The sequence below is a fragment of the Chamaea fasciata genome, unplaced genomic scaffold (assembly GCF_029207755.1).
Source record: "Chamaea fasciata isolate MVZ Bird 193981 ecotype frontalis unplaced genomic scaffold, bChaFas1.0.hap1 SCAF_18, whole genome shotgun sequence".
NCBI classification, from domain to species: domain Eukaryota; kingdom Metazoa; phylum Chordata; class Aves; order Passeriformes; family Sylviidae; genus Chamaea; species Chamaea fasciata.
In genome coordinates, this window is record NW_027094103.1 from 4,568,429 (window position 1) to 4,581,002 (window position 12,574).

Sequence of the window (12,574 nt, forward strand, 5' to 3'; positions counted from 1 at the left end):
AGAGCGGCCAGGCCGGGGCTCTCTAATCTCGGAGCACAAGAGCTAAAGGCCAGGGCGGGGGGAGCGGCTCCCACCCTCCCCAGCTCTTCTTCACCATCGCCAGCACCTCGATGGGTTTTCCCCTGTTCAATCCAGACCCCGGGTCTGTGGTGGCTGAGCGGCTGGGACAGCTTTGCTTCCTCGGATTTCACCCTCCTAAGCAACTTTTAGCGTTTGCACGAGAGCCCGGCGCTGCAGCGAGCCTTCCCCGTGCGTAAGTGTTGGAGGTGTGGGAGGAGAGAGGCTTTGGCTCTCTCCCGGTGGCCTGAGGAGCCAGCTGGAGGAAGGAGGCAAGAGGAAAATAAAGGCAGCCCAGCTTTTGGGCCCACACGTCCTCTCCCAGGCCTGCGGGAGCAGCTCTGAGGCGTGTGTGCGTGTGTGGCGGGGCTCTGTGTGCTCCACGGCCCCGTGGAGATGCGCTGTGGGCGTGTGGCACCGGGAGGGACCCGTGCCCTGGGGCACACCGCCAATCCCTGCTCCCACAGCAGCCCCTGAGGTGTCCCTGACACCCCCTCCGTGTGCCGGGTGCTCTGCAGGAAAGAACAAGCCTCGGTGCATGGCGAGCAGGGCCAACGTGCACAGCCCAAGTGGGGTTTTGCATCCTATCTATGCATTTCCTTATCGCGCCGCCGGTTCCAAGCATCCCCAGGGGCCCAGACCCATCCTGCCTGCCGGCAGCTCTGCATCCCGCAGGATTTATCCCTCTCCTCCCTCCCTTTCCCACGGCGGCGTGGCCTCCGCTCCGTCTCATGCCCTTCAGAAGGCAACACCCCGGCGTGGCCACGCTGTGTTTATCCGAAATAAAACGCAGCGGGCTGGTTTACTTTGGCAGGTTTGCAGTAAATACCGGCTGGAGCGCGGGGGGCATCTGGGGAGCGGTGATTACACGCTTCTTCCGAGGAAAAGTCTGCCCAGCCCCGGGCAGGCCCTTCCCCAGCCCCACAAAAGGTGTCAGGAGATGGGGGCCGTGTTGACACAGATCCATTCTGGAGTGGCACTGCAGGCCACAACTGTAATGGAGCAGGTCCCTTAGGGAGCTCGGCTATACACTCGGATTATACAAACTGCTGTGGGGAGAGGGGGGAATCACTAGAGCAGTTCTTTGCCTTGTCCTTTGGCAGAGCACTTCCTCCAGTTGTAAATTGGATTTCATGGAAAGCCTGGCCTAAAAACTTTGAAAAATAACCTGCCAGAGTCTAAAAAAAGCATTGCGAGGCATTAAAAATATCAAGAATTGAATCCCCCCACATCTGTCTCCAAGCAGGCTCAGCCCCATCGTGTCCCACTGCAATCAAAGGGGCTGTTCCCATCTCTCTGAACAGAAAATCTCCCACCAGGGAGATCAGGCCCCCTTCCCAATGCAGCAGAGGTGAGGGCTTTGCAGACCTGGGAGAAGCCCAGAGACAGCGTTACTTGTTGGAATACTGGGGGCAAAAAGAGAGGAAAGCACCACTTTTGGAGAGGTTTCTCCTCCACCACCTCTCACTGGGATGCAACCCTCAGGGGAAGGCTGCTGGTGGCCCAGCCTGGTGGGAGCAGTGCAGCACTGCGTGTGCCAGAGCCACTGCAGAAGGGTCTGGCAGTGCTGTCCCCCAGCACGGGGTCACCCCCACGCTGGCACTGAGCAGCTCTTCCTTCACTGCTCCCAGCTCCCCTCACTGCTCCCAGCTCCCCTCACTGCTCCTAACTCCCCTCACTGCTCCCAGCTCCCCTCACTGCTCCCAGCTCCCCTCACTGCTCCTAACTCCCCTCACTGCTCCCAGCTCCCCTCACTGCTCTCTGCTCCCTTCACAGCTCCCAGCTCCCCCCAGAGCTCCCAACTCCCCTCACTGCTCCCAACTCCCCCCACAGCTCTCAACTCCTCTTCCCTGCTCCCAGCTCCCCTCACTGCTCTCAACTCCACTCACTCCCCCTGGACACCCAGAGCCTGGTTGGGATCCTGTCAGGTGCTGGCTCTGCTGGAAGCCCAAAAGATCAGAGCTCAACGTGCTCAGATCAGCAGCCCTGTCCCAATCCCTCCCCTCCCCACAAGACCTGCGTTCACCTTGTCCCCATCCCAGCCTCTCTGACATTCTCCAGTTGCCTCCACTTTGTCCCAGATTGGGAAAGAAAATAAAGGAGCACCCAGAGCTGCCTGCTGCAGCTTTCCCCTCTGCCTCGGGCCAGGCCCAGCCTCACCGACCAGGGCATGTCAGGGCACAGCAAGGTTTGGGGCCGGACCTCTTCTCCCCAAGCTCACATCCCTTTTTACCTTTTCTGAGCACTTTTTGCACCATTCAGCTTCTGCTTGCCACAAACCAACGCCCTCTGACTCACAGATCCGGCGACCCTTTCCACCCCCTTGGTCTTGCTCTTCTCACCGATGTGCTGCTGGCAGAAGCAAAATGAAAGCCCTGTTTCCTCCCTTGCCCTCTCTACACCCATCCTCCTGCTTCCACCAGCGCTGGCCAAGCAGAAATTGTAAATAGAGTTCACTATTTGGATAAGGCTTTTTCTTTTTTAATACCCAGGCCATACATCCAGTTTGCCGCTCAGGAAGTCGCACTAATTGTCCTTTCCTATAGTCAAACAGATCTATCTTTTCAATGCTGTCTTTGTGTCTCTGCGTGCGAGGGAGAAAGAGGGAACGAGTGGATACGTTTATTCAATTATTTAAACACACACACAACACAACAAGAGGGCCGAGGAGCGCCGGTTCCTCCCGCAGGAGCCCTCCAGCTCTCCAGACGCGGCATTGCCCCCCCACCTCCCCGCAGACCCAGTAGAACAAGGCACTCGAGAGCACCCGGCAAAAGAAACCGATTTTATCTGCTTTGACCATCAGCCGTGTTCTTTAACAACCCAGAACCGGAGCCTTTCCCATCTCCACACTCTCCCCCAGGGCGTCTCCTCTGCGGCCCCGGCCCCGCGGGGCGGGCGCAGCTTCCCCCGGGGCTGGGAGCGGGGCCGGAGCCCGGGAGGTGCTGAGCAGCACCGGGCACACGGCAGACGCTGCGGGTCAGGGAGGGGAGCCGGGAGCCTCTGGCACCGCCACTGACACAACACTTTGCTCCCGTTTTCTTCAAGATTGCCACCGAGTCACCCGGTCATCGATTGATACCCCGGGCGGGGGGAGGACCAGCTGTTGCAAAAGGACATGGTAAATCTAATAGGGGCTGCTGTCAATAAAGAAATGACAGGGAAGAAGAATCGGCTTCTTAAAGTCTGCTGAACTAACACTCATCATGCAGCCGCGGACACGTATTCTCCATCGAAGCCTGGTATCCATTACTATTTTCCTTTCTAGGTTTCAATTAAAGAGCCGTAACCCCCACACGCACACCCCAAGGCAGGGCATACATGAAAGGGAAGAGGACGCAGCGGACAAACTCCTGCCAGTCCCGAGCCTCTGACGTGCCCAAGCGAAGCCCCCCGGGCCTGAGCGGCCGGGCCGGGGCAGAGCCGCGTCCGTGCGGGCAGCGGGACCCGGCAGCGGCTCCGCTCCCTCCGGCCAGCGCCTCTCGCCACGGGCTGCGGAGCTTAAAATCTGCTCAAGGTGCATGTTCCCCGCGAATCTGGGCAGCAGAGGAGCTCGGGGCGCAGCCGTGGGGCACCCACAGCGCGGCCGTGTCCCCAAAAACTTCATTTCACTCGTCCCTTCTTGCGTGAAACAGATCCTAAATCGTCCCCTCAAAAAAAAAAAAAAATCCAACCAAACAAAAACAAACACAAAAAAACCAAACAAAAAACCCACCCCCAAACCACAAAAACCCCAAACCAACCAACCAACCAAAAAAAACCCCACCAAAAACCCCACGACACCTTTTTTTTTTCCTTTGAAAGATGGAAGAACTTTTCTTTTTCTTTCTTTCTTTCTTTCTTTCTTTCTTTCTTTCTTTCTTTCTTTCTTTCTTTCTTTCTTTCTTTCTTTCTGTCTTTCTTTTTCTTTCTTTCTCTCTTTCTCTCTTTCTCTCTTTCTTTCTCTCTTTCTTTCTCTCTCTCTTTCTCTCTCTCTTTCTTTCTTTCTCTCTTTCTTTCTCTCTTTCTTTCTTTCTCTCTTTCTTTCTTTCTCTCTTTCTTTCTTTCTTTCTTTCTTTCTTTCTTTCTTTCTTTCTTTCTTTCTTTCTTTCTTTCTTTCTTTCTCTCTCTCTCTCTCTCTTTCTCTCTCTCTCTCTCTCTCCCTTTCTTTCTCTCTTTCTCTCTTTCTCTCTTTCTCTCTTTCTTTCATGTCCCAGTTAGGAGGTACGGGGCGGGAGGGGGAGGCTGGGAACGGGATTATTTTTCCTCTCCTGGAGCCCTTCTGTGCATTTGACCCTTGGCATCTGCCCGCGAAGGGCGAGGGAAGGGCTTCACCCGCCCTCCCTTCAAACGGGAGCTGCAAAAGACAACTGAAATGTGCCAGCTCAGCCCTAGGAAACCTTTGGGCAGCGGCAAATTTCTCTGAAGGACTTGACCGCTTTGGTCAGCCTGAAACTATCACCCGACGTGCAGGGCAGGGGGCTGCGGGCTCCCTCGGAGCGCCGCTCCACAGGGTGTGGTGGACGGGGAAAGTCCTCTCCTCGTCCACCACTGTCCCCACTGGCAGGGGACACCTTCCCGCGGGGGCTGAGCCAGGAGTTCAGCCCCGATTTGGGGGTGCTGACAGCCCCGTCACCAGCCCCCGAACCGTCGGGGCACCGGCTCCCACTGCGCTTCACCAAAAAAGCTCCTCTGCACGCTCACACATCCACACAGGATCCAGCAAAACCCTCCGGAGATTATTTCCCCGGGGTGCACGACAAGATGGAAATAAATAATAATAAAAATAATAATTTTAAAAAAAGCAGAAAAATAAATCAGGGGCTCCTCTCTGTCTCTGGGGCGTGGGAGGTTTCGTAGCGCAGTTTTATTTTAGTTTAGTATTTTGAACAAACTTCAGATTGATTTCCGGAAAGCGCAAAGGCGCACACATGGGAAAGTGAAAAAACCGGTCCTTCGAGGTCATCTGAGAAGGGGAGACGGGATCTGTATCCTTCTTCCCCGCCTGCACCCCGCAAAAAAAAAAAAAAATATCAGAAAGGGAAAGATCCCATGTTTTTATAGTTTAAAAGTACTTTGAATTATTTGCTTTTAATGGCACGCGTGGCTGCAGCAAAGCCGGGCTCTGCTTTCGATCTTGCACTTGCTCCTTGCTTTTCTGCACATCTATGTATGTGTGTGTGTATACATCCCGAAGCTTTACAGCCCCCATTTCACGGCCAGGTTTCTCTCTCCTCGTCTCCCCACCCTTTCCCCTGGACCAAAAACAAGTCCCAGGCCACTCTTGCTCCGACGGTAATGACTGTTCTGCTGGCATTCAGCAACGCGGGCAGAGCCGGCTTCTGCCACAGCGTTTCTCCGGAGCAGCGGGAGTGCTGCGAAAATTTATTAAGCCCAGATGATCCGGGAGTTGGGGCAGACGGAAAAGATTTCCAATTAAAGCCGAGCGGGGCAGAATACAACCAGCTCCGCGTCGCAGGTGTAAACTGCTTTTGTGCAGCTCTCGCTGCTCTTCCCGGAGCGGCTCCTTCCCTTTGCCGTAACTGGGGTTAGAGGGGAAAGGTTTGGGGGGTTTTTTGTTTGTTTGTTTGTGTTCCCGCAGGAGATTTTGCTAGGGAGCCATGGGGCTCGGCCCGGCGCCGGGCTCCGCGGCGCGGAGCATCTTTCCCCGCGGTCGATGCGCGCCTAGGCGGCTCGGTGCCGGCAGCCCCCGCGGGGCCACGGGCCGCCACCTCCTAGCCCTGAAAATTCCCCGCTCACCTGTTGCTTCAGCCGCTTCTTTAATGGCCAGGGGCTTAAGGGGAAGCTAAAATGCTCACAAGCGATCTGGGAAAAGCGGCGGCGGGAAGGAATGACTCCAGGTAGATGAGAGAGACGAGGAAGGAGAAAACAAACGAGGAGCCGGGGCACTGCTCCAGATCCTCGGGACAGGAAAGGAAATGCGCTCTCACAGAGCACAGCCGCTTTCTGCTCATTTTGGTACCGGTTCTCGGGGTGCTGGGAGCGTTAATTCCCCCCGAAAATTTGTTCCTTGTTCATCAGGAGCCCAAATCACGTCGTGGTCCGCGGGAGTCACCCGCCTCAAACAGCTTTTTGCTCCTTAGAGTGAGGCTTGACACACACTCCGTGCGCGGGGCACTCAACTTTCTGATGTTACAGTCTAAATAAGGGAGAAAAGCATTAATGAATGTTTAATCCTTGTTTTCTTTAAATACCATTAGGACAATTGTCCGGACCCCGGGTCACGGAAAAATGCTGTTCAGTGGAGACAGGAAGGCGACGGCTTGGAAGGAGAAGGGGGGATTTGAAGAGCGAATAAGTGGGTGCATAGTGCCTGGAGCTCACCTTCCGCAAAGACAAGGTGTGATTAATGCCCGACACTTGTGGAGCCGTTTGCCCCTGCCCTGGCTCACAAATCCTGCTGCTCGTCCCCCGACAGCGAAGTAAGCAGAGCAGATTGTGGAGCCTCTGCACGCTGGGAGGGGGGTGGTAGAGGGGGGAAAAAAAAAGAAAGAACATACAAGACAAGCCCGTCCCAAGAGCTGGAGTGGGCAGAGTATTACATGTACAAACATCCAAACAAGATTGGAGCAGTACAAAGCGTCGGAAAATCCAGAGCAGCCACATAAAAAGAGAAGTTAAGTAGGAAGTGGTGTAAAAGTGTTGTCATTTATTTTGCCTTCCCTTACAGATGTTCTGCATAAAGCCCTATCTTAATGAGACGGAGAGAGGGAGGGAGCGGTGAACGCCGGCTGAACCCCGCGCTGCCAGCGCGGGCGGGGAGGGGGCGCGGGGGTCCCGCCGAGGGCCGGGCTCGCCCCGCCGAGGCTCCGTGGGCTCCGACCACGGGATGGCGCCGCGGCCGCCGCCTCTCACCTGCCGGAGCGGGGCTCACCTGGGAGGCCCCGGCTCCCCCAGCCCGGCCCGGGGCACCCCCAGGCCCGGCCCCGCCTGGGGAGAGGGGCAGCGGCCGCAGCGGTGGCATGGCTCATCCGAACGGATCGCAGTAAAAGAGATTTAAGAAGTGACAGCCAGGCGTTTATGGGCTGAGAGACAACGCGAGGCACGGCCACAGCATCCCTGTTCCTGCGCCGGGGACCCGCGGGAGACGCAGGACAACCTGTCCCAGGGGAGGGTGATGAGGAAGGAGGGAGAAGAGGATGGGGGAAAGTTCAGATCCTGGCGGTCAGTGTTTGGCCGCCAGTGTCAGCAACTCCTGAGCTCGCCAAGAGCGAGGAATAACGCGGCGGGGCAAGAGAAGCGCCGAGCCAAACTTAGGCACCGGGAAGGGAAAGATCCGTTCTTCAGAACAGCTGGACTAAAAATATCCACCCTCCCCCTCCAGACCGAAGGCTGGGTGAAGGTGTACGAGATCTAATATTTCAGGTGACATAAGAAGGGAGCAAACACCCTGCCAAAAGCATCCCTCATCCCGCACCACCTCCTCCCCCGAGCTACAGTGACCACCCCCCGCCAAAAAAACCCTCGAGCAAATAAATCCAAAGTCACGTCTCGCTGTCACCCACCAGTCAAGAAAAAAGAATAAAATTGAAATCGCGTTTTCTGAGCCCTGCTCCTCCCGATCAGACCAGGAGAGGAGCCCGTCGCCCCTCGCTGCCCCCTTCCAGGGCAGGTGCGCCCACCGCCCGCTCCCACCACCCAACCACGATCCCACCGCGCAGCAAAGCGCTGGGGACAGTAGCTGGGTTTAAGCATAAAAAAGAGACTGTTTGCTTCTTTATTAGTGTCGAGCCTACTCTAATTACGAGAAATCGCTGCTCTCGGGCTGAAACGACGTGTTGTCCTGTGCTTGTAAAATACATTTCAAGTAATTCTTTTCTGTCTATAAAATACAGCGTGTGTGGGGAATATAAATAAACTGCTGTCCATTTGTTTAATGCTATTTTAGCCAAATTGACTGGCCGGATTGGAATTCGACATAAAAGCTTTAGTTTGCAAAACATCCGCACTGTAACGTCTGGGAGACAGGGCTCGAGCTCCAGCGCGACGGGCACGTTAACTGCATTAAAACCCCTCCATACATTTTCGAGCTTTTGCTTTTTTCCCCCCCACTCTTGCAGCACATCCACCCGCTCTCCTCCCCGCCTCCGGGCGCCTGCGCCTGGTTTTCTCCAAATGAAGTATTTTACGTGATCGATGGAAGGAGTCATTTGGCCCATAATTAGGTCAATAAAATCAATGTTTATTCCTCTGATGGCCTGAAAGCTAATAAATTCCTCTTTTATATTCGCTCCCTCCGAAGATTAGAAACGAGCTGCCCCAGCCCCAGCGACAGCAGAGCGGGGTGGGCGGCAGCCCCGGCCGGCGGGGATCGCTCCTTTCTGCCGGGGAGCCGCGCTCACAGCCCGCCACCAACCCGGCCGCTGGCACCAAAAAAAAAAAAAAAAAAAAAAAAAAAAAAAAAAAAAAAAAAAAAAAAAAAAAAAGTTTATAAAGAAAAAAAAAAATTGAAAAAATTTCTATACTCCTATCCCTCCCCACTCCTGTTTATTTTTCAAGACAAGCCAATTTACGGCACATCCAAATTGAGTCTAACCCCCCTCGAGCACCCCCCCATCGCGCACACACACGCTCCACTCCTGTCTCGCAGATAACTTTATTTCGCTTGATTCCCTTTGGAGCCGCTGTTAGCCATGGACACGCAAGGTTTGGAGGCGCCTTGGAGAAATCCTATCAGACTTGGAGAAAGTAAAGCTTTTTGGACAATAAAAAAAAAAAAGACAAAAAAAAACCCCAAAAACCCCCAACCTAAACCCGCGACAGTTTTACTTTTCACGCAGTAATCGCGAGGAAAAAGCATCGCGGTCCTTAATCAGATCAATATAGAGACACACAAATCTCTGCTAAGGTTTAGCAGTTTACAGTGGGTTCCAGACCTTTGACATACATTGCGGATTAATTGGGCACTGTCAAGAGGGGGGAAGAGGAGGTGGGATTCCAGTTAATTAGTCGAGAAATGAATAAAAACTAAACATTATCGGAATTGTCTGCGGGTCCCGGTTTGTTAGTGGGGATTTGGGGATCAGCTTTTGTGCGCCGTAAATTGGATCTGAGTAGCGTGGTGCTGTCTTACACTGTCGTTTTGTGAACTGGCGACAGCTCGAGTCCATGGGAAAACTTAAAGGGAACCTGGGGCCGGTCACAGAGCCTCATTATCTCATGTCGGATACCATCTTTCGGGGAGAGCGTTTAATCAACAGTGGCACACAATCCTCCCCTCGCAACCTGGGCAAACCGTACCACCTTCCCTTCCCTCCGCCCTGCAAACGGCCCCGGAGAAAATAAAATATATAAGAGCCTCCCTTTCTAGAGTGGGTGACACCGTCCCACGGGCTGGCGGAGATCCCGCAGCCGCCCGCGGAGAGTCCCCGGCCGGGCACGTGGGGCTTCGCCCGTCCCTGCGCTTGAAGGGCTGGGTCTCCGCGGTGCCTCGGCTTCTGCCTTCCCCTACAGAGCCGGGAAAGAGCCGGGCCCGTGTCCGGAGGGAGTTTTCCCCGCGGTGCTGGACGGGGCGGTCCTCGCTGCCCACCCGCGGCACCGCCTGGGCGCCGCTTCCCGCCCGCCCCGCCGACAGCCCGGCTCCGCCGGCTGCTTCTCCCTCTTCCCGGCCTGCTTTCCTCAAGGAAGTCACGGCTTGTCACCCGCTGGTTCCCCGGGCCGCCCCGCCGGGCAGGCGGCGGAGCCCGGCGGCCCCAGGCCAGGGTGTCCCCCGGCTGAGCAGGGGAGTTTCCCCTCGCTGGCAGCAAGGTGAATCCCCAGGCACTCTCCTCCCTCCGCCTGCCCTGAAGGGTCCGGCTGGCAGAAGGAAGAGGGGAGACGGGAAGAGAGATGGGAAACAGCCAGGGATCCCGCACCACCTTCCCTCCAGGCTCAGGAGGAAAACCCTCAGCGGTGAAGGCGAATGTTTCTCCCCGAGGACGGGGGTCTCCGGGCCGGGGGAGCCGCACGCCGAGGTGCCCCGGTTCTGTCCGAGAGCAGCGCAGAGCCGGGATGGAGCGAGGGGAGCAGAGAGGGGGAGCCCTCAGTCCACGGGAACTCCCAGCTGGGTGTGGGTGCCCCCCCCCGGAGCCGCTCTGCGGGCTCGCGGGTGGGGAGGGGACCCCCCTGAGGGGCTGCCGGGCCTCTGGAGGGACCTCTCGGGGGTCGCTCCGTGTACCTGAGCGGGGATGAGGCTGTGGCAGACCGGGAGGAGCCCGGGTCCAGCCAGATGCCCCAGCACCCCGCCTGGGGCTGGGAGAGCCCGATGGACGGACAGACGGACCTTGCCGAACGGTAAAATCCACTGCACTCTGCTACTTGTAGTTAGGGCGATCCCTGTCCTGCGAGTACCCTAATCCTAAACTGAACCCCTCCTCCGGGACCGAGCAAAGAAGGGCCCCGGGGATGAGAACTGCCCGCCAGGGATGGAGCAGCTGCCCCCGGCGACGCTACCGTGCTCCCGGCCACCTCCCGGGCCTCTGCTGCAGGTCCCCGGCGTCCCTCCATCCCGCGAGGGAGTTCGGCAGAAGGGAGGTCGCAACTCTCGGATCCCTCCCTTCCGGCGCAGGAACCTCTCCCGAGGAGGAGGAAGGCAAAACCCGCTGTGTTTTTGGGAGAAGACGGTTTGGAAAAGAGCGCATCCCGGTGCGTGCCCGGGAGGTGCCTTCATCCCCCGCGCGGGGCGGCGCGGAGCCAGCGGCGGTGGCCGCGGGGCCGGGGACAGCCCAGCAGAGCCCGGAGCATCCCCGCTGCCGGGCAGCAGCCTCTGCCCCGGCCTCCTCCGGGCCAGTAATTGGGTGTGCTTAAAATCAACCCGGCTAACGAGCCTGTTGTCCTCCTCACCCCACCCCCGCGTGTGAAACATTGTCATTAGGCGTCTAATATCTCCATCGCTTCCAGGGGGGAATGGGAAGAGGCTGCTCGAAAAAAACCACAGACAAAAGAAAGTGTGTGAACTCCCAGCGCCCGTATGCACAGCACAATGCAAAGCGGGTTAATATCAGTTAGCAGTTCTGCAGTGACCTGTAAAGTTGCCTCTCTGGAAAGATTCTTGATGTATTACTTAACATGGCTACACAGTTATCTGTCTCGGCATTAATGCGTCCATTAAATCACTGTTGAGTAGCATCAACCTACTCCCGAGTCTTTCCGTCCCCTGGGAATATGGTTTCTAAACAGGATCAAACATGTGATGCTGACAAGTCATGAGATAAGTTATAATTAATTAGAGTTTGCTACATCCACAGAATGGGTACTTGGGGGAGTGGGGATGGACCGGGCCATTAAGGACTTCAGCCAGGAGGGAGGATCTATAATATCGAGTTGGAAAACGAGAAGAAGTAATAATCAAAGGTGGCCGAAGAAAACTGCAAACCTTTAGCTTTCAGAACTCGGTCAAGATTAAAGTTGTTCTTGATGGGAAACACACCATCCACTCCTTAATGAAAACCATGGGGAGACCGATGCTGCGGATGGCTCCTTGAAGAGGGAGAGGAATCCTCGCTCCAGGTCTCGAGGACAAAAAACCAGCGGCACAATTTGCAAGGGGAAGAAGAGAAAGAGAGGAAGGAGTTGGGAGAAGGGAGCCGCCTCGCCCGTCTGAGCAGCGAAGCTGCAGCCAGGGGTCACGTCTCCACCCGACACACACTTCGGGGTCGTTTCGCAGATGTTCCCCCGGTTCAGAGAGGCCCGGAGCATCCCCCTGCCTGCTCCAGAGCGCCCTGGAAGCTGCCGAAACCCCTCTCCTCCTGGCAGACAAATGGCCCCTCTTGCCCTGGGCTGGGGCCAGCCCGCAGCCCTCCCTCCCCCTGCCCTCTCTGCTGGAATGACAGTTAAAAATCAGACTGCAAACAAGTGGATTTTGGTCTGAGCTGTAATAGCCCTTATTTGCTTTGCTTTAACAAACAGCTGGAGGGGGGGATTTACTCTCAGGCTGGCTGTAAAAGCTCCACACGGGAGGGGACAGGCAGGGGACGGAGGTTAACCGGCGGCACGGGGTGTCTTTTCATGCCCTCTGCGAGCCAAAGCAATGGCTGCGTTTATTTGCTTGCTCTCTGCAACAAATGGGAGCCCTTCAGGTGAGAAGATGTTGGGAGGGTGGAATGACAGGACAGATTTACACCTGTCCTTACAGCCTACTCAGACAACCCCTATAGCCTACAGAAATGACCAGTGGTGCCGCGGAGTCTGGGGAAGTCAGCAGGTTCACTCGGCTTTTTTGATGCTTTTTTCACTCTGTCCTCCCCCACCGCTGCCCCTCCTGCTTCCTTCTCTCTTTCCCTTGTCTTCTTACGGCGCGACACGAAGCACAGAGGGATGGATCCGACTGACAGGCTCCCGCAGCCGCCCTGTGCCCCAGGAACATCCCAGCTGACCCCGGGGAGCCCCTTCTCAGCACCTCCTCGGTGGCACAGGGTCCCCACGGTCCAGCCTCCTGCTATAACCTCCTCCAACTCTCAGCTGTCCCCTCCCAGACAAGAAGGCAGAGAGGAGATAACCCCCGCCATGCCCTGTCTCCCCCCAGACATCCCACCTCGAT

The 12,574-nt window shown here is 56.3% G+C and overlaps 1 protein-coding gene across 1 annotated transcript; it reads left to right on the top strand.

Annotated features, from left to right (window-relative positions):
- The first annotated feature begins 997 nt into the window (after window positions 1–997).
- Window positions 998–6,691, top strand: LOC136298929 (uncharacterized). Its single transcript, XM_066200082.1, has 3 exons — window positions 998–1,051; window positions 1,246–3,299; window positions 6,258–6,691. Exons 1-2 carry the CDS (start codon window positions 998–1,000, stop codon window positions 2,425–2,427), a joined length of 1,236 nt encoding a protein of 411 aa, XP_066056179.1. The 3' UTR covers window positions 2,428–3,299; window positions 6,258–6,691.
- Window positions 6,692–12,574: the final 5,883 nt, after the last annotated feature.

What these genes read in the sequence shown, in the direction of transcription:
- LOC136298929 (XM_066200082.1), top strand. Translation starts at nt 998, where the DNA reads ATGGGGGCCGTGTTGACACAGATCCATTCTGGAGTGGCACTGCAGGCC. An exon ending in TGGCACTGCAGGCCACAACT is followed by an intron (nt 1,052 to 1,245) that starts GTAATGGAGCAG and finishes GTCTAAAAAAAG; the next exon opens with CATTGCGAGGCATTAAAAAT.